The sequence below is a fragment of the Musca autumnalis genome, unplaced genomic scaffold (assembly GCF_047663935.1).
Source record: "Musca autumnalis isolate F117 unplaced genomic scaffold, ASM4766393v1 scaffold_3, whole genome shotgun sequence".
Classification (NCBI taxonomy): Eukaryota; Metazoa; Arthropoda; class Insecta; order Diptera; family Muscidae; genus Musca; species Musca autumnalis.
The window spans coordinates 59,557,690-59,582,635 of record NW_027411866.1 but is presented as its reverse complement, the minus strand read 5'-3'; the positions used below and the strand labels follow the sequence as shown (position 1 = coordinate 59,582,635).

At 33.3% G+C, this 24,946-nt stretch overlaps 1 protein-coding gene across 1 annotated transcript in view; it reads left to right on the top strand.

The window, feature by feature from the left end:
• Window positions 1-6,931: 6,931 nt before the first annotated feature.
• LOC141399762 (uncharacterized) overlaps window positions 6,932-24,946 on the top strand; it is a 59,320-nt gene continuing 41,305 nt past the window's right edge. Inside the window, exon 1 of the mRNA XM_073979046.1 lies at window positions 6,932-7,331. Within this exon, the coding sequence (XP_073835147.1) occupies window positions 7,206-7,331 (126 nt within the window). The 5' untranslated portion in view covers window positions 6,932-7,205. The remainder of the gene's footprint in view (window positions 7,332-24,946) is intronic.

Genomic DNA, 24,946 nt, shown 5'->3' with positions numbered 1-24,946 from the left:
TCATTTGTAATTTGAAAATTTCATTTGGAATTCGAATGATTTCATTTGTAATTTGAGAATTCCATTTGATATTCGAATTTTTTCATTTGTAATTTAAATTTTTTCATTTGTAATTCGAATTATTTCATTTGTAATTCGAATTGTTCCATTTGTAATTTATTTGAAATTCCAAATAGAAAAATTCAAATAAATTCAAATAAGGTAGAAGTGACAATCAGCTATATTTTTTACTTTTTTGTAAATTTGGTTTTCATGAAATTTGAAACTTCGAAATTTGCTACCATAAAATACTTCATACTTAATACTTAAAATACACACATCGCTGTACTCGCAAATTCTGTTTTGTTTCTTTATTCTTCGCAGCGTTGTTTTTGCATTTTCTTTCATTTTATTTTCTCCGCCGGCAAATAAACAACAACGCATACATTTGTATTAAAACTTTTGTGATGAAAAATAAATTGAACAAAAAATTATCAGTAAAAATTAATAGTAAAGATATACATATGTAATTATTTAATTTTTAATTAATTAAATTTTATTTAATTTCTATAAGAAATATCGCCTTAGTATTGCTTTTGAGTGATCAAATGAGAAAATGAGTGTGAAGAAAAATCAGAAAATTGACAAAAACATTATTTGCGTGTCTAAACTGTAAGGAAATTTTAAAAGAAATTGAGAAGAAAATTTGCCATTCCAGTTTGAACGTATAAACACGGACTAAGGAACATACAGAAAAACCAAACCAAAGACATAAATACAACAAGATAAGATATTTTTGTGGCTGTTGAATTTAACATAATAGCTGTGTGTTTTTACTTGATAATTTGTAATAATAGCTGTGTCTTTTTATGTGATAATTAGTAATAATTATTACTAATGTTGCAGATTTTGACAGTTGTATAAGGGAAAAGTTGCTGAAAAAATGTTTCAGCAGCATTTAGTAAGTAAAAAGACACACCTAATGTAATTTTACGATATGGTTTTTCTTTTATAGGATTTGTACGTATTTAACCGGATTTAAAGATCCAATTGACATGGAATTCTTCTGGAATAGGTCCTTGAATTCATAAATTTCGTTTCTGATACTATTACATGAAATGTTACTCCTAGATTGCGATTTTAAATTACCTGCAACCTGCATTGTTTCTGTTAAGGGTAATGTTTCTATACATTGTTTCATAAACATTTGTTGTTGCATGCATTTTGTCTAGTCTTACTTCTTCTATGTCTTTGACCAAACATAGTTTTATGCTTGGTTTACATTGGACAGGACAGTTGAGTTCATGCATTGATTGTCAAAACCCCAAATCCCTTGCCTGTGTCACGTAGGCGTCCAGCCAACTGGAATGGAATGGAATTCGTCGATTTCTTTTTGTTTCCCGTTCACATATTTTGTTTTTGTTCCTGTTATTTTGGTTTCTACACATTTCAATTGTTATCTCACTTAATTTTACAAAAATGTCAAAAATGATGGACAGCTGGGAGACAGCCGACAAATGTATGCATGTTGTAGTAAATCAGAGTTGTATTTGCAGACAGACTGTCTTGAGTAAACGTGTAGTAAGTGAAGTGCTAGTTTAGTGCGGGTACGCATTTATAGTACAAAACGGGAAAAATAGTGCAAGTAGTACTATAGTGCAAGTACACAATTTTATTTGTTCATTTGTTACTATTATACACAGTGATTATGTCATATATACATATAAACAGTTTTACGATGATTTTCGCAATAAAGCAGTACATTTCTATATTGTCGTATGTATATTTTAACGACATATACATCTACCTTGATTATTGTGATCTGTTTGAAATCAACAAAAAATAAGTGTTAACATCAGTAGTGGGATTCTGTAACTCATTTTTGCTGTTACCGACAAAAATCGGTAAAACTAAATTGCAAAATTATGACTAAAAACATAAAGAAAAGTTGGCATCACTGTTTGTGTCGGTAGAGGCTAGCGACTACTTTTTATTCATCGTTAACTTACCGAAAAATTTCGTTAATTATCGAAATTATAAGCATTTTAAGCTGAGTACACATTGCCAGTTTTGAATGACAGCTTTGTTGGTGCTTGCTAGTGTGGCCGCTCATTTTTGTCATTCATCATGCAACCACAAAATATTTTGTGGTTGCTGGACGGTTGGACAGTTATCGATAATTGCAAAAAATCGTCATTCAAAACTGACAATGTGTGCTGTACTTTAATTTTACCGACAATTATCGATAACAGCAAAAATGAGTTACAGAATCCCACTACAGGGTATATTTCAAGATTTTGTCAAAGACATAAATACAACTAAGACTAGACAAAATGCATGCAACAAAAAAATGTTTACGAAACTTTGTATAGAAACATTACCCTTAACAGATTGCAGTTAATTCAAAATCGCAACCAAGGAGGAACATTTCATGTAATGGTATCAGAAACGAAATTTATGAATTCAAGGATCTATTCAAGAATAATTCTATGTAAATTGGATCGGTAAATTCGGTTAAATACGTAAAAATTTATAAAAGAAAAAAATTGTATATCACCATATCGTAATATAACATTATGTTAAATTCAAAAGCCATTCACTGAAGAATGATAGCAAAAAATGTCTTATCTTGTTGTAAAGGGTGTTTTTTTAAGCTAGATAGAACTTTAAATTGTAAAAAGTAACACAAAAAATTAAATTTTGATGAAACTTTTTTTTATTTGTTTCAGTATACTCTGACAAATCATGATGAATAGACTCACGCTTGAACAACGCTACGAAATTATCCAAATTTACTTTGAAAATCAGTCGTCGATTCGCGCAACTTATAGACGACTTCGTCATTTGTATGGCGTACATAATCGTCCATCTGAACAAGCCATTCGTCGAACTGTGGATAGATTTAATAAGCAAAATTGCCGCATATGGAGTGAGACCAATCCACAAGAGACCCTACAGACTCCATTACATCCAGAAAAATGCACCGTATGTTGCGGTTTTCACGCTAGTGGCATCATCGGACCTTATTTCTTCAAAAATGAGGCCGGAGCTCGCGTTACGGTCAATGGAGATCGTTACCGCACCATGATCAATGATTTTTTGTTTGAAAATATGGATGACATTGATCCGGAGGAGATGTGGTTTCAACAGGATGGCGCTACGTGCCATACGGCGAACGCAATCATCGACTTATTGAAATCAAAATTTGGCGATAAGTTGATTTCGAGAAGTGGACCTGTCAATTGGCCTTCAAGGTCGTGTGATTTGACACCTCTCCATTATTTCCTGTGGAGCTACGTGAAGTCACTGGTTTATGCTGATAAACCAGCAACAATTGATGCCTTGGAGGCCAGCATTGTTCGTGTTATTCGTGACATACGGCCAGCAGTGCTCGAAAAAGTGGCCAAAAATTGGACGTCCAGAATGCACTTCGTCAAGAACAGCCGCGGTGCCCATATGCCCGAAATCATTTTCAAATGTTAATGTCACGTATTGATCTTTCGAATAAAAAAAAATTGATTACAATTTAATTTTTTGTGTTATTTTTTACAATTTCAAGTTCTATCGGGCTTAAAAGAACACCTTTTATTTATGTCTTTGATTTTGTGAAAAAAGCTAATTTCTATATAAAACAAGTAAGAAAAGCGTTAAGTTCGGTCGGGCCGAACTTTTTATACCCTCCACCACAAATTTCAGCCATTTCGGTGGATTAATATGGCCACAACCTTCAAAATACCGAAATTCGGAAGGTACCGTTCTATGGGGGCTATATGATGGCGTGGACCTATACCTACAAATTTCTGGGGGAAATTTTTATACGCCTAAAGAAGACTAAATACCAAATTTCAGCCATATCGGTGTGATAATGAGGCTAAAACGTTCAAAATATCGAAAATCGGGAGATATTGTATTATGGGGGCTATATCAACAGGTGGACCCATATAAACATTTTATGGTAGAAATGTTTCTTAGCCTCTGGAAACACAAAATACAAAGTTACAACCGATTCTTTGGTCAAATGGGTCTAATACATTCAAAATATATTAAAATGACGCGTACTTTATAAGGGGTCTTATGTGGGACTATACCAAAACGTGGACCTATATAACCCAACTTTGGTAGGAATGTTTTCTGGCCTCTGAAGACACAAAATACCAAATTACAACTAATTCTGTGGTCGAATGGGTCTAATACATTCAAAATATATTAAAATGACGCGTACTTTATATGGGGCCTTATATGGGGGTTATACCAAAACGTGGACCTATATAACCCAACTTTGGTAGGAATATTTTTTGGCCTCTGGAGACACAAAGTACCAAATTACAACCAATTCGGTGGTAAAATGGGCCAAATATCTTAAAAATTCCTTAAAACGACGACGCGTCACGCGTCATTTTGTATGGGGGCTATACGAAAGCGTGGACCTACATAGCCCGCTTTCAATACCAAAAGTTCTACGTAAATATAACATATTTTCCCAAAATTTCATCAACCTACGTCAATCCGTTCGGACGCTAGAGTGATTTCCACAGACGGACAGACGGACAGACAGAATGACGGACGGACATGGCTACATCGATGTAGAATTGCACGCTGATCAAGAATATATATATACTTTGTGGGGTCTACAATGATTATTTCGAGTAGTTACAAACGTAGTGACAAACTTAATATACCCCCATCATATGGTGGAGGGTATAAAAACATTGTTCCACAACATCTCATACGGGACAAGGGGAGACTTCTCTCATATCAATGAGTGCACCCCGATTCATATTTAGCTCAATGATATGGGACCTACTGTTTATCGCCTAGTCCGAACGGCGTGTCTTAAGACACCACTTGTTGAGAAGTTTTTCAGGGCTGAAATACTCAGGAAATGTCGCGAACATTATTGAGAAGTATTTTGCCACCGTTGAAAAATGTTTGATGTTGTCGGGCCGGGGAATCGAACCCCCGACCCTCTGCGTGCAAGGCGGGCGTGCACACCATTGCACCACGGTGGCATCCCAGCTAACATTTTTTTCCGATTTCTTTTTCGGTCAGAATCTATGCACAAGTTGCCGATTCTGATGCCGAATTCTTCCCGAATTCGGTACAAAAGTTGTATGGCCGTGTCCATCGAATTCGGAAAGAACATTCTAAGAAATTCTAACAAAATATTAGAGTTTCGCAACGAAATCGATCCGAATTCGGAAAAAAAATTCTGGAAAATTCGGTGGAAAATTTAGATTTTTTGAAAAAAAAATCGGTCCGAATTCGGGAAGAAATTCTGGAAAAATTCGAAGAAAAGTTTAGATTTTCTGAAATAAAATCGAAAAAATTCTTGACACACAACACAGAACAAATATCCCCACTCAGAGACAATTTTCTTTTAATGCGCTATTTATGGATGATTCTAATTTCAAACGTCCTAATGATTTTCCCTCTTGTTATCATTTTGTGATTAATAGTAGAAGTAAACGAATATGTTGAAGCTATCAATACTAGCCTGAATTATTATATGTTGCACTTATATTAAAACAATTCAAAAACTGTATTGCGAATTTTGTAAAAAACCACTTTGTTTTTCGACAACAATCGAACAAAAAAATCCCTTAAAAATCGGAACGAGATTCTTAAGGTTCTTCAGAAAATGTGCAGAGATTCTTAAAAAAAGTTTTAGAAAATCGTTACAATTTCTAGAAAAATATTAGAGAAATTGACAAATATCTAAAAAATATTCAGAAAATTTCGGGAAAAATCGGAAATCAGAGCCCTCGGAAAAAATTGTTAGCTGGAATAGTTATTTCTAAAACTGTAATTGTTGTAATTTTAATTTTAAATTCTACTAATTGTACCATGGACTTACCTCTTAAAATATCTGAAATCACGCCATTACCTGTAATACGTTTGCCTAATAATAGCTGTGTCTTTTTACGTGATAATTACTAATAATGATTACTAATGTTGCAAATTTTGACAGCTGTATAAAGGAAAAGTTGTTGAAAAAAATGTTTCAGCAACATTTAGTAAGTAAAAAGACACCCCTAATTAGTAATAATTATTACTAATGTTGCAGATTTTGACAGTTGTATAAAGAAAAAGTTGCTGAAAAAATGTTTCAGCTACATTTAGTAAGTAAAAAGGCACACCTAATAGCTTCGTTCCCGTACTTTTTAATAGTAAAACTCGTAAAAGAGAGAACTGTAAACAAATTGTTCTAACACAAAAGTTATTTGAAATAGTTCGGGAGCGGAAAATGGAAAATACGTAAAAAAAAACTGGAACAAATGTCAAAGTCGGCGTACCAGCCAATCAGACGCCGGCAACCATGTTACTATTTTTTATACGCTCAAATTTGTCGAGTACCAACTTTTTAAAGAGAGCGTAATTCAGGGCCATTTTTGTTTAAAGAGAAGTGAACATTTTACAACTTTTTTGTGTACGGGAATGGTTTTTCGGGTAAAATGTGTAAAAGTCGTAAAAATTGTATAAACTTTTTAGTTCTGGAACAAAGCTAATAATACGATCATTGGTATTATGAAGTACAAATACTTTCTGTGCCACTTTATAAACCTTATTGAATGTTGGGTTATAAATTGAATGTCCATTTCGTCAAAGCATCTGGAAATTACAAAAATATTTCTTATCATTTAAGTCACAGTACATGCATAATTTAATTTGTATTTATTTTTTTCAACCACCCGCAGTTTTTAAGCCCATTGTACTAAATCTTTAAAAACATTGTATTTCCCGTTAATTGTACAGGTACGTAGCCATTTTACGTTTGTAGGGAGGTTGATGATTTTGGTCCAACAGGTAGAAGTATGCAATACAAATATCTATTTGTAACAACAGTCTTATTCTCTCCATTAGTTGTATGTGTTTTGAGTACTCTTTTAAGATTCTCTCTAAACCTTAAACATGGCTTACAAAAATCTCGGTCTTGGTTGCTACTTACCTGCTTGGTTGTCGATTAGTAGCAAAACTATCGCCATAGGAGTTAAAACAAAAGTAGTTAATGTTTCTACCTAGTGAATTGTGAAAACGCAACGTACAAAAAAAGAAATCAAACTGGTTTTAAGAAATTGGAATTTCATTTTTGTTCGTAAAATATGAAACTCAGATAATATAATTTTAATTGAACAGCGACTAAGTTGAGATAAATAAAAAAATCTACGGGAAAACATAAAATATAAATTAAGAAGAAATCCAACGAAAACAAAATTATAAAAAGAAAAATGCCTTGTTCTGCTGTTACGCTTTCTATAGCCACAATCGCCTCAATAATAGCGATCGCTTTATTGGTTATTGCATTTTCCACAGATAACTGGTTACACTATGAGGTGAAAAGAAGCAACATACAGGTGTGTATCCATTAATAACGAACGAGAATAGTGTGATCCTACAAAAATATGTTTAAATCCATGATTTCTAAAGGAACTAAAAGAGTCTACATCAAAACACTTTTGAGGTGTAATAAAAACTTTCTATAACTGGCCAAACTTTGGCTTAAATAAATTTATTAATTATTAAATATACATTTTATGTGCATTTTGATAGACTCACACACAAAAATGTACGTAACACATCTATATTTAGCTTGTGTGTAGTGTTGGTGAGTACGTGTGAGTTCCGATGGAATGTGACTTGATCACAAAGAAAAGAAAATCCCAAATCCACACATTAACACACCAAAAGTTAAAAGAGAAGAAACAACCTTAATTTTCTCTTTACAATTCTCTTCATACATTATTGCATCTCAGTTATATACACACATACGTACATTAAGATACATACTGGCAAAAAATTATAATAAAGCCTATATATTTTCTAATTGAAATGGAGAATATTGACAATGTCAAGATGATAATTGAACGTACATTCAGATGTCCGTTACTCAATAAGGCACATAAGTATTATAGAAATAATGGGTAAAATTCCTTTATTTGCGAGTGTGACCATTCATATTTTCAGTTCGTAGTCTTTTACAGCATATTTAAATTCATACTTACAGTTGTACGACGGTCAAGTAGAAATACTGACCACAATGTTGTATGATGAATACACAACTTTTTACATAAAAACATGTTTTAATAAAACGCGACATTTAAGTTGCCAATTTCATTGAACATCTCTCAAATAAATGACGTATTTGATAAACACTCTTGTTTTAGGTGCCAGGTGTAAATTAGGTTTAAATTGGCAAAACGACATGAACGAAATGCTTATGCATAAAGTGCTAAATATGTACTTATTTAATTTCTATCCCAAAACTGTGCATGAACATGCACACATATTTGTAACAACTAAAAATCCACACCCATTGAACAGATATGAAAGTGAAAGTTCCACAAATATTTCGATGGATGTTCGTCCGATTTTCTCATAGACTATATATGCCCATACATACATATTAATATGCAAATTTTATTTGCAAACACTATTCATGATAAAAGATGAATTATTAATCCTGTTCGATAACTTTCCAAGTAAAAAGTATTTGCATGTTCTTGCAACTACTTCTCATTTCTCTTTCACTGAACAAGTTGTTATCAAACAGCGTTTTGTAAAAGTTTGTACAAATTTGTGCAAACCTTTGGGTTATCGAACAGACCTATTGAATCAGTAACCGATAGATTCATCGTATAAGAAAAGAGGTAGATCTAGATGGAAAAAAACCCAGACCTGATTTGTCCTGAATTCATATAACTTCAAAATAACTAAACTCAAAAGCAACAAGTGTGTTTGTTTACAATACTTTTTTTGGGCAGTTTATAAAAACGAGAAAATGAATGAAGTGTCAAGGTTTCTCCACATAATCGAGTTGTGGATACGATTAAATCGTTGAATTAGATTGTTTTAAGAATTATTTGGCATATTATTCAAATAGTACACACATACATACACAGATTATTTATATTGTTTTGAAGCTTTAGTAACTCTCGAAAGAAAAATATTAAACTGACATAAAGCTAGATCTGCTTAGGGGTAGTTTACACTATATGTAAATATCATATGACATGAAATTTTTCATCATTATATAGTCGCTAATATGTGCAATATTGGGGATTTTCCTTACGCCATTTACTTTGTGCGTCCACACCAGCAAAAATGTAATAAAATTACGTCTCCACATTGCCTGCGTGGGTAGATATGGAATGTTTTTATTTCGTGTCATATGACATTTACATATAGTGTAAACTACCACTTACTCGCAACAATTGTTAGCAAATGTTACTGGTTAGTTAAGTGTGTTCTACACGGTATGTTTTTTACATATTTGTGCATACCAACTGTCACTTTTTTACAAATCTGAATTTTGTACACATGGTGTGAACCATACAGAAATTTCAATGCATCAAAGTGTTATGTGCATACATATGCATGTATATTTCTCGAATAGAACGCGCTCTATTCTCGTCTGTACAACCAAAGGAAAACAGCTGTTTTGTTTGTACGCGATATAAATATAGAAAACAACAGAAAACGAATGAAAAATAAAATTTTGCCGTGCAGATGGAATTACATATGGACAAAAAAAGTGACAGTTGCTATGCATGAATATGTAAAAAACATACCGTGTAGAAATCCCATTAGAGAACGCAAGGAATCGCTTGAACTTGCTATTTTTCAGGACAAATTTCTTTAAGCTTATGCGCGCTTGTGATGTCTGTGAAGGCACAAATCAGCGGTATCTTTTGTGTCTTTTACCAGAAATAAATTCAAAACTTTACTCAAACGTGTATGTCATGAATGGTAAAAGAATAAAGGAAAATGCTAACTTGGTTGCACCCTGTCTTTTATTCTCCTATCAGAAATGACACAAAGGTTTACTCAAACGTTGGTTGTATTTTTGGCCTCGGCATGGTAGAAGAAATTAACAGCGTGTTTTTGTAAAAATGCTTTTCTGTCACACGAACCGTTCGTACTAAAACGTATACGTTCAAAATTTGGTTCTTGTAAAATTTTACGAACCATTCGTTTTTATCTAAAAGCTTTCGTCTATTTCATAAAAGCTTTTATATTTCAGGGTTTCCATGATATTTATTTTGTGAATTTCGCATATGCATCTGCACGTAAAATTTGCTACTTGATGGCAACCCCGATAAACAGATGACAAACAAAAAATAAGAAAAAATTTAATCAAATTTGTCCAAAAATAATTGTGATAATATGAAGAAACGGATGTACATATACGCGTGTGCTTCTATGAAAATAAATAAAATTGAATTCCCTTCCAGTTTTCGTGTGTTTTGTGCCATTTATTACTCAAATTATTTAATTTTCATTCAAAACGATGGGTCTTTTCCATTCGTTTATTTTTGACGTATTCGTTCGTCTGATTTTGTTACGAAAACCAAAAAAATTACGAAAATAAAAAGCTTTCATTTGTTTGTCACACGAATACAAACGTCAACCGTTATGAAAACCAAATTATGTCTTCGTTCATGAAATCGACGAACGAATGGGCAAAAACATTTTACAAAAACACGCTGTAAGTTAATCTAGTTCGAAAAAATCGTTAGAACCGTTGTATTTCCTGAATTCACATACGTACTAAACACTAAAGCAACAAGCGGGTTTGTTTATAATACAGTTGAACCTCGATTATCCGGGAAACTCCATTATCCGTGATCGAAAAAAAAATTGGACTTTTTTCCATTTCCTCTGTTTTTTGTTATAAACTTTATTAATTTGATTAAGCAAACAAACGGTAAACAAACGAAATCTTGAAATTCTCTCGTATTCCACAATTTGTGTATTTATGGTATCACAAAAACCATGGGACAAATTCAATTCAGATGAATCTGATGATGATATTACGTATCCTTTTAAAATTTGGTGGATTGCCGTAACAAATTTAATAAAAATTGCAGCTTTTCACATTATTGTACAATACTACGCCATTTTTACTTAAAAATATGTTCAAAAACTGCATAAAAGCATTGCCTCCATTATCCGGGAAAATCGATTATCCGTAATGCCCCCGGTCCCGACCATGACGGATTAGCGAGGTGCGACTGTACATTTTTGTCATTTTATAAAAACGCCAAAAATAGTAGAAAGTGTTAAGGTTTCTCCAAAAAATTAAATGTGTGTTCCAATGCAAAACTGAAGAATTGCTCCTATACAAATGTTAGTTCACATTTACATTAGGCAATTTTCCTTGCGGCAATTGTCAGTTTGATGGAGGGAGGGGTGAGGCATTTGGTAACCCTTTGCCTCTCAACACCCTCTCTCATCTACAAACTGACAATTGCCGCAAGGAAAATCGCCTAATGTAAATATGGACTTATAAAATCATTTTTAATAATGTACATTTCTATAATGTTGTTTTATTTTTTTATTCAGTTTAAATTCATTTAGGGGTAGTTTACACTATATGTAAATGTCATATGACATGAAATTTTCCATCGTTATATATTCGCTAATATGTGTAATATTGGAGATTTTCCTTACGCCATTTACTGTGCATACACACTAGCAAAAATGTAAAAAAAACTACGTCTCCACAATGCCTCCGTGGGTAAATATGGAATGTTTTTATTTCGTGTCATATGACATTGATATATAGTGTAAACTACCTCTTATTGAAATGGTTAAATGATTCTAGCATTTTCAATATTTCAGCTAGCATTAATCAAGCAAGAAGAAACTTGTCCAGCAAAAACTTGCAAGTTTTCAATGAAGAACAGAGAGTTAACAGAGAACAAGTGAGTTAACAGACAAACTTTTGAGTAGGCAGACAGACCTATAGTCTATGTAAACATAAGGTGTGTCTTTTTACCTACTAAATGTTGCTGAAACATTTTTTCAGCAACTTTTCCTTTATACAACTGTCAAAATCTGCAACATTAGTAATAATTGAGGCGTTCAGAGCACACTTCGACTAACTCCATAAAACAAAAAGTTGAGAAAAGCAACGGTGAAATGTATATTGTTTTTTAAAATTCCCCTGATAATATGGATTCAAATATATAATGTAGAATGCATAGTAGCAGGTATAGCTTTCATCTAACGGTATATAAACTAAAATAAAAACAATAGTCAACAAACAATCGTTAGTAATGTTGTGGTAATGGTGGAGTTAATCGAAGTGTGCACTGAAAAAAGTAATAAAGTTAGGTCTAGAATTTTTTATTAACGAAAAACTTAGTTTTATACACATATATTACAGGTTTTACATAAAAATTAATGTTGGCAGTTCGGTTATAAAACAATATTTGTAATTAATTCATGTTAGCTTTATGTTAGCGACATTCTTCATGGCTAGGTTTACGACGATCCCGACGTATGTAATATACGTCAAAAATGTATGTTATATACGTCATAATTTTCTAAAGGCCATCTATGGTTTCAACAAAAGCCGAAAGAGCATTGCATGTAAAAATGTACACGTTGCGAGCAGAGCTACATTTGAATGTGGAGTTAATCGAAGTGTGCACTGAAAAAAATTGCATATTATTCAGTGGTCAATAAAAACTTGTTATTTAAAGGTGCTCATCTTTATTATTCAGGAAAGATGTTATAATCATAAATAGATATGGCGATATCAAAGGCCTTGACACTAAAATCTCAAATTTTTCAAAAAGTGGAGTTAGTCGAAGTGTGCACTGAGCGGCTCAATTATTACTAATTATCACGTAAAAAAACCAGGTATAGTTATAACACCAGCTAATGTCTTCTGCTATCAAAATGTATTTTTGTTTCAACAAAATAATAAAAAATAGTTCAGTTTAACGAAGAATATGCTCTTAAAAATGCGTTCCAATACATCAAAAAATTTGCAAAGTGTCCACATCTCTTTAAAAAAAATGGCATTGAATAGATCTTTCTTTAGAAACTTTTTACACGACAAATTTAAGCGAGCAAAAATAGCTCCGTTCCTTTACTTTCTTAATGGTAAAAGTGGTAAAAGCCAGTTTTACCACAAAAGTAAAGGAACGGAAAATGGTAGATCTGGTAACAATGTCAAAAAGAAACAAAAATTCAATATTCTTTTTTTATTTCACTGTTTTTAATTTTGGTTTGTCAACCTTAGTCCCGGTCCACACTAGCGTGAATTTCATTTAAAAATTTCATGAACTATGCGTTTCTAGATCGAGATGCATAGTAGAGTAAAATCACAAAATTGCTGTAGTGGGGAACTCGATCTAAGAACGCTTAGTTTCATGAAAATTTTTAATGAAATTCACGCTAGTGTGGACCGGGATTTAGCTTGTTTTCTTTTGTTTTTGTTAATTTTTTTATCATTGCCAAATAATCGTTAAACAAATTTCGATCTGGTAACAATGTCAAAAAGAAACAAAACATTCAATATTCTTTTTTTATTTCACTGTTTTTAATTTTGGTTTGTCAACCTTAGTCCCGGTCCACACTAGCGTGAATTTCATTTAAAAATTTCATGAACTATGCGTTTCTAGATCGAGATGCATAGTAGAGTAAAATCACAAAATTGCTGTAGTGGGGAACTCGATCTAAGAACGCTTAGTTTCATGAAAATTTTTAATGAAATTCACGCTAGTGTGGACCGGGATTTAGCTTGTTTTCTTTTGTTTTTGTTAATTTTTTTATCATTGCCAAATAATCGTTAAACAAATTTCGATCTGGTAACAATGTCAAAAAGAAACAAAACATTCAATATTCTTTTTTTATTTCACTGTTTTTAATTTTGGTTTGTCAACCTTAGTCCCGGTCCACACTAGCGTGAATTTCATTTAAAAATTTCATGAACTATGCGTTTCTAGATCGAGGTGCATAGTAGAGTAAAATCACAAAATTGCTGTAGTGGGGAACTCGATCTAAGAACGCTTAGTTTCATGAAAATTTTTAATGAAATTCACGCTAGTGTGGACCGGGATTTAGCTTGTTTTCTTTTGTTTTTGTTAATTTTTTTTATCATTGCCAAATAATCGTTAAACAAATTTCGAAAAATCAGTTCTACCATTTTTACCCTGCAGAAATTTATTTGGTAACCTGTGGGAGAATATAACGTCATTTTTGTTCTCTCTCTCTTAAAAATTGCTAACAGTTTTACCACTTTTTTGTGGGAACGCATTGCATATGGTCTGTTCCTTTACTTCTGAAAATGGTAAAACCATCAAAAGTAGCAAAAGTTGTAAACTGCTCCCATATGAATTGTATGGTGTCTGAAGTAAAGGAACGCTTTTCGTGTAAAAAGTGGTAAAACTTGAATATTCTTGAACGTAAAGGAACAAAACTATAGTAAGAAATGGTAACCTCCGGCAAGTAAAGCGGGGTACACACTAGGTCTGTTCCTTTACGTGCAAGAATCTTCAAGTTTTACCACTTTTTACTTGAAAAACCTTCCTTTACTTCAGGCACCATTCAATTCATATGGAAGCAGTCTACAACTTTTACTACTTTTGCTAGTTTCACCATTATCAAAAGTAAAGGAACAGACCAACTATCAGTTTTGACTGTCAGTTTTGCTCAAATAATCGGTTGCTTGCCAGTGTGGCCGTTCATTTTTGTTAGCCATCAGGCAACCACAACATATTTTGTGGTTGCTGGACAGTTTGACATTTATCGATATTTCCGAAAAATCGACAGTCAAAACTGATCGTGTGTACCCCGCTTAAAGAAACATAACTAATGTGCAACATGTTTGCCGGCTTCCAATTGGCTGACACGCCGACTTTGTCATTTGTTCCAGTTTTTATGGCGTTTCTGTCATTTTTCCTTTCGACAGTTTGCTCTTTTGACACTTTTACCATTGAAAAGGTACAGAAACGAAGCTATGGTGTGAAACATAGAACAATTTCAATGCATCAATGGTCTGTTCACGAACTCCAAGAATCTACAACTTGTTACTAATTTTTTCGATAACATAAAGGAAAAATTGTAATCGTAGTAAAAATGCATCCGTGGATGCAGTTTAATCAGTACAAGTGTGCAATACAAGTGCCGTTGGAGTACATCTTTTTCTATGAATTCAGTTATGAATTTTATGAATTTTACAAGAGAGCGCGCAGCTAGGATGCACTCAATTTTGCTTCCACAGCATACAGTAAGGATGTAGTCCATTTTCGATCCAAATCACGGCATTTGATGCAGTGTTTTGGATTGAATTTAAACGCAGTCTAGTGATGATATAAAAATGCAAGCCATTGCAAAATATTCCAAAATAAATAAAAAGCGTATAGTCGTATTATTTGTGTAAAACAAGAATATTAAGAACTTTATTACATTTACACAAATTATAAAAATTCTCCAATAAATTTAATCGTGACTGAGTTTACTTCCTCTGCTCTGCATTTTATGTATGACCCCGCAATTGATTTTGCTTCATCATCCAAAGGGGTTTTTATATTGCCCTCCCAATCCAGTTCAGATTTCGAAATGAACTCCAACTCCACTCCAAAAATAATTTCCGCCTCGTGAATTTCCGCAATGCTCGCAACTTTAGTTTGTTTACTATACCCTACACCACTATGTGTATTGTATTATAAGTTGGTTTTGTGCAAAAAGTTTGTAACGCATCGAAATAATGGTCGTAGACCCATACTTATATATATCAAAATGATTGTATCGACGAGCTGAGTCGATCTGGCTATGTGTGTCCGTCCGTCTGTCCATATAAACCTTGTAATCACGCTGCAGGCCGCAATTTTGATCGGATCGTCACCAAATTTTGGGTGTTAATGAGGGTCCCGGAGGGGAAGAAGCCTATTGATTTTGGTGATGGTCGGATAATAATTAGGGGTCGGAAAGGGCAAAAAAACTTATTTGGAGAAGAAGTCAAGGAACAAATCTAGTTTAGTAAAAACTCTCCGATTTTTTTGAAATTTTTTCCAGAGGTAGGTATTTTTACGCTGATTACGGGAATATAAAATTTTCTTGGGGGACGGACCCGGTTACCCGGTTATTCGACCCGAAAGTCCGGGTACCCGGTACCCGATAGACCCGGTTCTACTGAACCGATTCTTACAAAATGGGTCTCGTTGGAAAGCTTATGAAACTACCTATCGAACAAGTGGTCATATGATGGGGGTTCAGAAGTTATAACCAAAATACCTCTTTTTGGACCCGGGTTTTTCCATAAAACCCTCAAAAAGTCGAAAAAGGGCCCTTTATGGGTGCTCAATTTAATTTTATAGCTCATACTTCAACCTTTCCAAAATGGTGCCATTTGTTATAATACCTTCACTGGGTCCAGAGATATTGACCTTAGAATGAGAGAAAAATTTAAAATTTAGAAGAAAATGTTGTTCCCATTCCCTAGATTTGAACCTGTCCATAGGAGAACCGGGTCTATCGGGTACCGGGTACCCGGACTTTCGGGTCGAATAACCGGGTAATCGGGTCCGTCCCCCAAGAAAATTTTACATTCCCGTAATCAGCGTAAAAATATCTACGTATGGAAAAAATTTCGAAAAAATCGGAGAGTTTTTACTAAACTAGATTTAAGCCGAAGTCAACGTTTTTTCCAAAACAAATATCTCAGTTTCCATAATGGGTATACCAAAAGCAAAACTAATGAAAGTAGAAAATATCACCTTTCTAACGATGTGAAGGAGGTTGTCGTAGGTGGTCAAACAACAGAGATATCGCAATAGTCGGTAATGCATCCCTTTTTCCATTTTTTGTGTAATCACTAGACAGCGGAATTTTATGCAACCGCTATTTTTGGTTCGATTCATGTCAAATTTTGGGACTGGGCATATTTTTGGATTCTGATTACATTGCACTCGAAACATATGACATATGCAAAATTATGGAAAATGCATAAATTTTTGCATATACAAAATTTATACATTTTACATATGTATTTTCTTATGCCACAAATATTTCAATAATTGGTACAAAAATGTTTATGTGTAAAATTTTTCTATTTAAAATTCTCTTCAGATATGTCAATAAAAAAGAGAAATGTTTAACCACAGCCACAACCTTCAAAATAGCGAAAGTCGGGAGGTATCGTTCTATGGGGGCTATATGAAGGCCAGAACCTAAACCGACAAATTTTAGGTGGAAAGTTTTTTACCCCCAAGGATGATTTAATACCAAATTTCAGCCATTTCGGAGGGATATTGAGGGCACAACCTTCAAAATACCAGAAATCCGGAGGTACCATTCTATGGGGGCTATATGAAGACGTGGACCTATACCGATAAATTTCAAGTGGAAAGTTTTATACCCCCAACGAAGACTTACCCCCAGTTTTTGTAAAAAATTTTATTCTTCTCACACGAATTGTCAAATTTTGTAGATCGATTTACTCGTTTTAGCGCAAATGTAGTGCGCTGATTTTTAAATGAGGAATCCTTAACGATATATGGAACGGGTATACGGAAAATTAAATGTGTATGTCATCTGGGGGCTGAGCTATGAATGCCCTAAATTATTACGAATATAGACGAACGAACAAAAATAAGTTACAAAAACTGGGGGTTAATACGAAATTTCAACCATTTCGGAGGGATATTGAGGGCACAACCTTCAAAATACCAGAAATCCGGGGTACCATTCTATGGGGGCTATATGAAGACGTGGACCTATGCCGATAAATTTCAGGTGGAAAGTTTTATACCCCCAACGAAGACTATTTACCAATTTTCAGTCATTTCAGTGCGATATTGAGGCTACAACTTTCAAAATACCGAATATCGGTAGGTACACGCAGAGAAAAAATATGATTCATGCCACCATATTTTGAAATAAAAATATATATTATAGATATATGGTAACCTCTATCATATTTTAATAATAACATTTTTGAAATATTTTAAAATGATGTGGTAGCCGCCGAAACATGTTGTGGTTGGCTGTAATAAGTAGTATTTTTATTGGAATTATACTGTACCTTTGTGATTAATTGCCCATTAAAAGATTTTTCTAGATATTTTAAATAAAAGTTGTATTTATTTAAGAACACTTTGAATATAATAAAATAAATAAGTCTAATATAGAATACACTTATACTTTATAACATTAAAAAACACTATGCAGTTCTCTCTGTTGTCTCCACGTTTGTTCCATACCTATACCGAAGACATGTTTATGTTGGAGAAGATTACGAAACAACAACAGATGTTTATGTTATACATTCTTTTTCTTGTTATTTCGATCACTTGCATACGATTTTTATTAATTATCAATTACAAAATGAAATAAGGCACAAACTTTGCAAGAAACATTCGGAGATTCTTTTTATTTAACAAGTGAAAGAAAATGAAACACAACTCCGGCACTGATATCTTTTTGTCACTTTTTGATTTTTCTTTCTACACATTTTCATATCTTCAATCACAAATAAATTGTTGTCATTAATACCGTCAACAAATGCTCGAACTATTTAATTTTTTGTTTGGAAACAGTTTTTACTAATTTTATACCATTCTTTTAAATGAAAATTTACAACCTTTTTTACTCAGCGACAGAACAACTAATGAGAGAATATGTATTTGCTTTTGGCAGTGAACAGCTGTTCCTAGTTTTTGACACTTCATATGTCAAAATGAGAAAGTTAAGCAGATTGTGGTTGGATTGCCCATCAGATAATTATGAAAATATTACCATATATCAAGATTTTGTGATTTGTTGTTGTTTTATATGGTGAACAGAATCAAAATTGGTGAACAGAATATACATTATCGCCTTCAAAATAATATGTGCTCCATAAAAATTATTTGGTGCCAGACAAAATAAAATTTTGCCCACCACCAGTTAAAAAAATATTTTTTCTCTGCGTGTACCGTTCTATGGGGGCTATATGAAGACGTGAAGAAGACAAATTTCAGTTGTAAAGTTGCTTACCCCTAACGAAGACTTACCCCCTGTTTTTGTAAAAAAATTTATTCTTCTCACACGAATTGTCAAATTTTGTAGATCGATTTACTCGCCTTAGCGCAAATGTACAGTCCTGTTTTTTAAATGAGGAATTCTTTACTATATATGGAACGCGTCTACGAAAAAGTATGTATCATGGCACAATTACCAAGGTAGTGGCATCGTAAAATTTTGAATATGTTATGTCAAAATTTTCTTTATGTTGTTGGGGAAATTACAACAAAAAATATTTTTTTTATAAAGGGATTTGACTTTTCATATTCGAACAGCTGGTGTGATACCACTACCTGGGTAATTGTGCCATGGTATGTATGTATGTCATCTGGGGGCAGAGCTATGGATGCCTAAATTATTACGAATATAGACGAACGAACAAAAATTAGTTACAAAAACTGGGGGTTAATACCAAATGTCAGCAATTTCGGTCGATATGCTCATTTTATGCAGATATGTAAAAATATGTCAAAATATGCACGATATGCAAACATTTCGGGCCTAATTCGTTTTATTTTGTAATAAAACGAGTTTCTGTCTAATCAGATTTTCTCTACGACCATCCTAACCATATATTCATTTGCATAGGATACCGCTGTCTAGTAATCACACTACAGGTCGGAGTTTTGATCGGATCCTCACGAAATTTTGGGGGTTGATGGGGGTCTCACAGAGAAAGAAGCCTATTGATGGCGTACATCCCACTTTTCCATTTTTTTATTTGAGGTGTACTGACGATACACTTAACACTCTCATCCCCTATGTTGCGTCCTACAGAGGAAGAAGCCTATTGATTTTGGTGGATAGAATAGAACACAACTTTTCAGTTTTGCAATTTTAATAATAATGACGAATATCACAGCTTTGGTTTGGGACCTTCCAAAAGCAAAGTCTGGCTATCTTTACACTGATGTAGAGCAGGTTGGCGTAGGTGGCCAAATAACGGAGATATCGCAATAGTCGGTATTACGACTCGGTAATACATCTCATTTTTTTATTTATTTTTTTCACGATACACGTCGCAATTTTGAATGGATCGTTACAAAATTTTGGGTGTTAATGGGGGTCCCACAGAGGAAAAAACCTATTGATTTTGGTAATGGTCGGATATTATTCAGGGGCCGGAATTTGACTTATTTGGAGAAAAGGCCAACGTTTTATTTCAAAGCGAATATCTACGCTTCTATAAGGGGTATATCAAAAGCAACAGAGATATCGCAATAGTCGGTAATGCATCCCTTTCTCATTTTTTTTTTTTGTAATCACGCTGCAGGTCGCAATTTTGATCGGATCGTCACGAAAATTAGGAAGTTAATGGGGGTCCTACGTATCACTTTTACAGCGATGTAAAATGGGTTGTCGTAGGTGGTCAAACAACAGAGATATCGCAATAGTCGGTAATGCATCCCATTTTCCGATTTTTTTTGTAATCACGCTACGGGTGCAATTTCAAATCGGATCGTCACGATTTTTTTTTTGAGATTTGATGTGCGTCCCACAGAGGAAGAAGCCTATTAAGTTTGGTGATGGTCGGATAATATTCAGGAGTCGGAATAAGCGAAACGCTTATGTGGAGAAAAGTCGACGTTTTTTTCTTATGCGAATATCTCCGCTTCTGGTAGGAGTATTCCAAAAAGAAAGCCCAATGGAAGAGGAAAATGATCTCCTTTATATTGATGAAAAGTATTTTGGCGTAAGCGGGCAAACAACCGAGATATCGCAAAAGTCAGTAATATGTCAAAATTTTCATTTTTTTTTTTGTAATCACGCTACAGGTTGGAATTTTGATCGGATAGTCACGAAATTTTGGTTGGTTGATGGGGGCCCCATAGAGGAAGAAGCCTATTGTTTTTGGTGATAGTCGGATAATGTTTAGGAGTCGGAATGGGGAAAAACTATTTTGGAGACAAATTCAAAGTTTTATTATTTGTGAATATATCGACCGCTAGTTTACAACGGCAAAGCCTGTCAATGGAAAATATTACCTTTACATTGGTGTAAAGTAGGTTAGCGAAGGTAGTCAAACAAGGGAGATACCACAATAGACGGTAATGCATCCAATTCTTCCATTTTTTGCAATCACGCCACAGGTCGCAATTTTGATCGGATGGTCAAGAAATTTTGGTTGCTTATGAGGGTCCCAGCGAGAAAGAGGTGGTGGTAGTCGGATTATATTCCCTAAAAGATATGTTTACAAGTGAAAAGCTAATGGTGTAGGGTATTACATGGTCGGCCCCGTCCCCACTATTGCCTTTGCTCACTTGTTTAATATTTTTTCCGATAACATAAAGGGAAAAATGTTATCGTAGAAAAAAATAGTAGTTTCTTGCAGGTTCTGGAACCGAGAATTTATTTTCGATGTATATTAAGGATATACATACATTTGTTGAGAAAAAATATATCATTCAGAAAAAAACTATTTTCCGTAAAAACTTCATATCAATGGTATGTACCCTCCTCCAAGTCCGAACGACATGCATGTTTTTTCAAAAACAAAACTTTGAAGCAGCTCCCCCTAACATTTTTGCAAGAATTCTACTTTCTGCGAGAAATTATCCATTTAGGGAAACATTAAAAGTGAAAATGGAACGAATTTTCATTCATGTTTTTCAAAATATTCAATAAAATGTAAATTCCAATAATTTATAGAAAAGAAAATGTGAAATTAAAACTTTTATAAAGGAAACAAATGTGAAATGAAAAAAATTAAAAAGAAAATAATTTTCATAAAACAAGAATCCAGACACATTACAAATAGAAACAAATTTCTATGTGGTTGTTGTTGAGTTGTATTTGTTGTGGTATTTACTTTACCTGCTATTGTTGTACCATCCCAGCAAACCAAATATCGGATGTCCGACACGTCTGAACAATCTCGGAAGCAACGTCGTTCAGATTTCGTTCCGATTTCTAAACGATTTTTCGGATCGGAAATAGTTCAGATTTTGAACCGATTTCGGAACGAATGTCGGAATGATTTTCTTCAGATTTCGTTACGAAATCGGACCGAAATCGATACGATGTACATTGGGGCAAGATTCCAAAAAACGGAGATTAATTCAGGGAAGCATGTTTATACCTCAATCAATATAACGGAACAGAGTTTTGGTGCAAATTATATAGGTACCATAAAAACTATGAATTGTTTTTACGGGTTTGCCTACATTTCTTATTTGATGAATCTAAAATCTTCTAATATGATAAATTATTGGCTAAGCTAATATTTGGCAAAAAATTATTAAGTTAGGTCAATATTTTAGTGTAGCTCCCATACAAGGGTATCTCCCGATTTTATGTATTTCGATGGTCTTGACCACATTTTTTAGTACATTTATCTGTAAATTAGGATTTATAGTTCTGAATGCCTAAGAATTCATAGTGTGAAAATTTGTCAATATAGGTCAATGTTTTGGTATAGGTACAGTCAAATTTGGGGGTTTTAGAATATTTTATGCATATATTGCAACTAAACCAGCTCAAATTGTGAATTGTGCATTTTGAAGGGATTGAAAATATTTCTATCAAACATCATCTCTATATATTCTCGTTTTGGAATAACCTCCATATAAAATATTTCGCTACTTTTTTAACTCTAAATACTTTTCAAAAAATAGGGAAAAATGGATACATTTCAAATTAATTTTTAATATGCTTCTAAACTTCTTTTGCCATAAATATATTTTTCTAAGACTCAGATTTCTAACTGAAGTTGACGATTCCATTCTAAAAAGGGCACTTTTGATGCGTAAAAAATAATACTCTTTATACACCAAAAAATTCAATTTTCTACGGTGCTCTTTATATTATTAAAAATTCTTTAGCTTTATCACATTGTAACTGTAGAAGTAAACAATATATGATCTTGACATTTTGGTTAAAGACTTAGAATTTTGTACCATATTACCATGTAACGACAGTCATACCAAATACCGAATTTATGTTTTTAATTAATCTCCATTTTTTGCGATTTCACCGCTTGTGCATCGCCATAATTTCATATAAATCATTATATATAGTAACTATAACATAATGGTGGACCTGCACACATTGTCTTATGTAGAGTGACCACAGACATTAAACCAAAGTACGACATACTGTACAACAATAATAGGGAAAATGAAGACAAAAACCCCAAAATGCAAAATATTGACCCACGGCTATTTCCACCATTTTTGACATAACTCAAAATGCGCAATCAAGACGCAACAGCCTGTTTCTGTATGTCGAAACGAAAAAGTGTGCGAATGAAACACGTCCAATCTTTGGGTTTCGAAATATTTTTACCTTTGCTCTTGCTTCGAAACAAAAAACAAATTGTTGTTGGCGTTTTTTATTGTTGGACTGCAGAATTTTACATCTTTGTGTTTATTTCAGCTTGAGTCCATATTTTGTTGTAATTCAATTGTTTGAATAACAACGAAATATTTTAAAGTGGATATGAAATTGATTAGTTGCGGGCGAAGGGTAAGGAATACTATAGTTTCAGTTGTCACCAAACAACTTCATCAGTTCCCTTTTTCGCCGACTCTGTATCGATAAACAGGTCAATAAAGCCATCTAGCAAATTAAATAAAATGAGAAATTTGCTGTATGGCCCTAAAGCTGTTTACCCTACAATTTGAGTCGAACTAAAGAATTTCATATCCACCACTGTTTTTATGTCGTCTTTGCTTCGCAAAGAATACGAACATAGGAATGTTGCTTCAATAAGCGGGGGTAAAAACAACAAGAAAGTTGTTTTTGCATTACGCATTGGTCAACAAGGCCGTGCTGATGCCTATTTTTGTTGTTGCCGTTTTTTATTGTTGGACTGCAGAATTTTACATCTTTGTGTTTATTTCAGCTTGAGTCCATATTTTGTTGTAATTCAATTCTTTGAATAACAACACCCGCAACTAATCAATTTCATATCCACTTTAAAATATTTCGTTGTTATTCAAACAATTGAATTACAACAAAATATGGACTCAAGCTGAAATAAACACAAAGATGCAAAAAACAAATTTTAAAAACATACACGAGTTTGGTGGTATTCTTTCTTTCTTTCGACATACAGAAACAGGCAGTAAGTTCTGTTTGCGCAATACCAAAGACAACAATCAATAGCATGGTAGAACAAGAAAAGGTAGCAGCAATACCCAGCTGACTGAACTGGGGTGTAGTGTTAGTGTCAAATTCCATACGACATTTTATATATTTATTTCTATGTTCGATGTATATTAGGGACATATATTTTTTGAAGAAAAAAATTATTCATCTGAAATAAAAACAATTTCCCATAAAGACTCCTTCATATCATTGACATGTAACCTCCTCCAGGTCCGAACGACATGTCGCACACTAAAACACCACTTATAGAGGCGGTACATTATTTGTTAATATGTGTGGTATTTTGTTAAACTTGAAAATAATAAAGCCCTAATAAACATGTGCTTCTTGTTTTCAAAAACAAAAGATTGAAACAGCTTCTCTTTTTTCAATGAATTACGAGCGACCCCAAACATTTTTGCAAGAATTCTACTTCCTGCGTGATATTGTGCATTTAGTGGAATGATATGGAAACATTCAAACTGAAAATCTAACGAGTTTTCATTTATGTTTTTCAAAATATTCAATCAAATGTGAAAAATTATTAGTTTTTTAAATTCCAATAATTTATAGACATTTCCTTATTTTGTTTATATTTATATTTGACACTAACGTTCCAAACAAAAACAAATTCCTTTGTGGTTGTTGTTCGAGTTGTATTTGTTGTAGTATTAACTTTACCTTGTATTTGTTCTACCATGAATCAATAGAAAAATACAAAAAAATGTCTAACGACCTTTTCGACACTCTTTTTTGTTATACTCCAATACATTTCAAAATTATTCAAAATCTGGACACATTTTGACGAATTTTTTAAACACATTTCTACAAGACTTTTTCAGTACAATTTTTTCCTAAAATATTAAGAATTACCTCTGTTTGAAAATGCCAAGTTTATGTAGCAAACACTACGTTATGGCGATTTAAAAGCAGTAAAATTTAATAATTTTCACCTGTTTCTTAAATTTTAAAAATGTGTTCAAATTTAACACTGTTCTACACGGAAAGTAAACAACATACGACTTTGCTATTTTGGCGAGTGAGGTAGAATTTTGTACTCGTTAACCCTGTAAAGACAGATTAT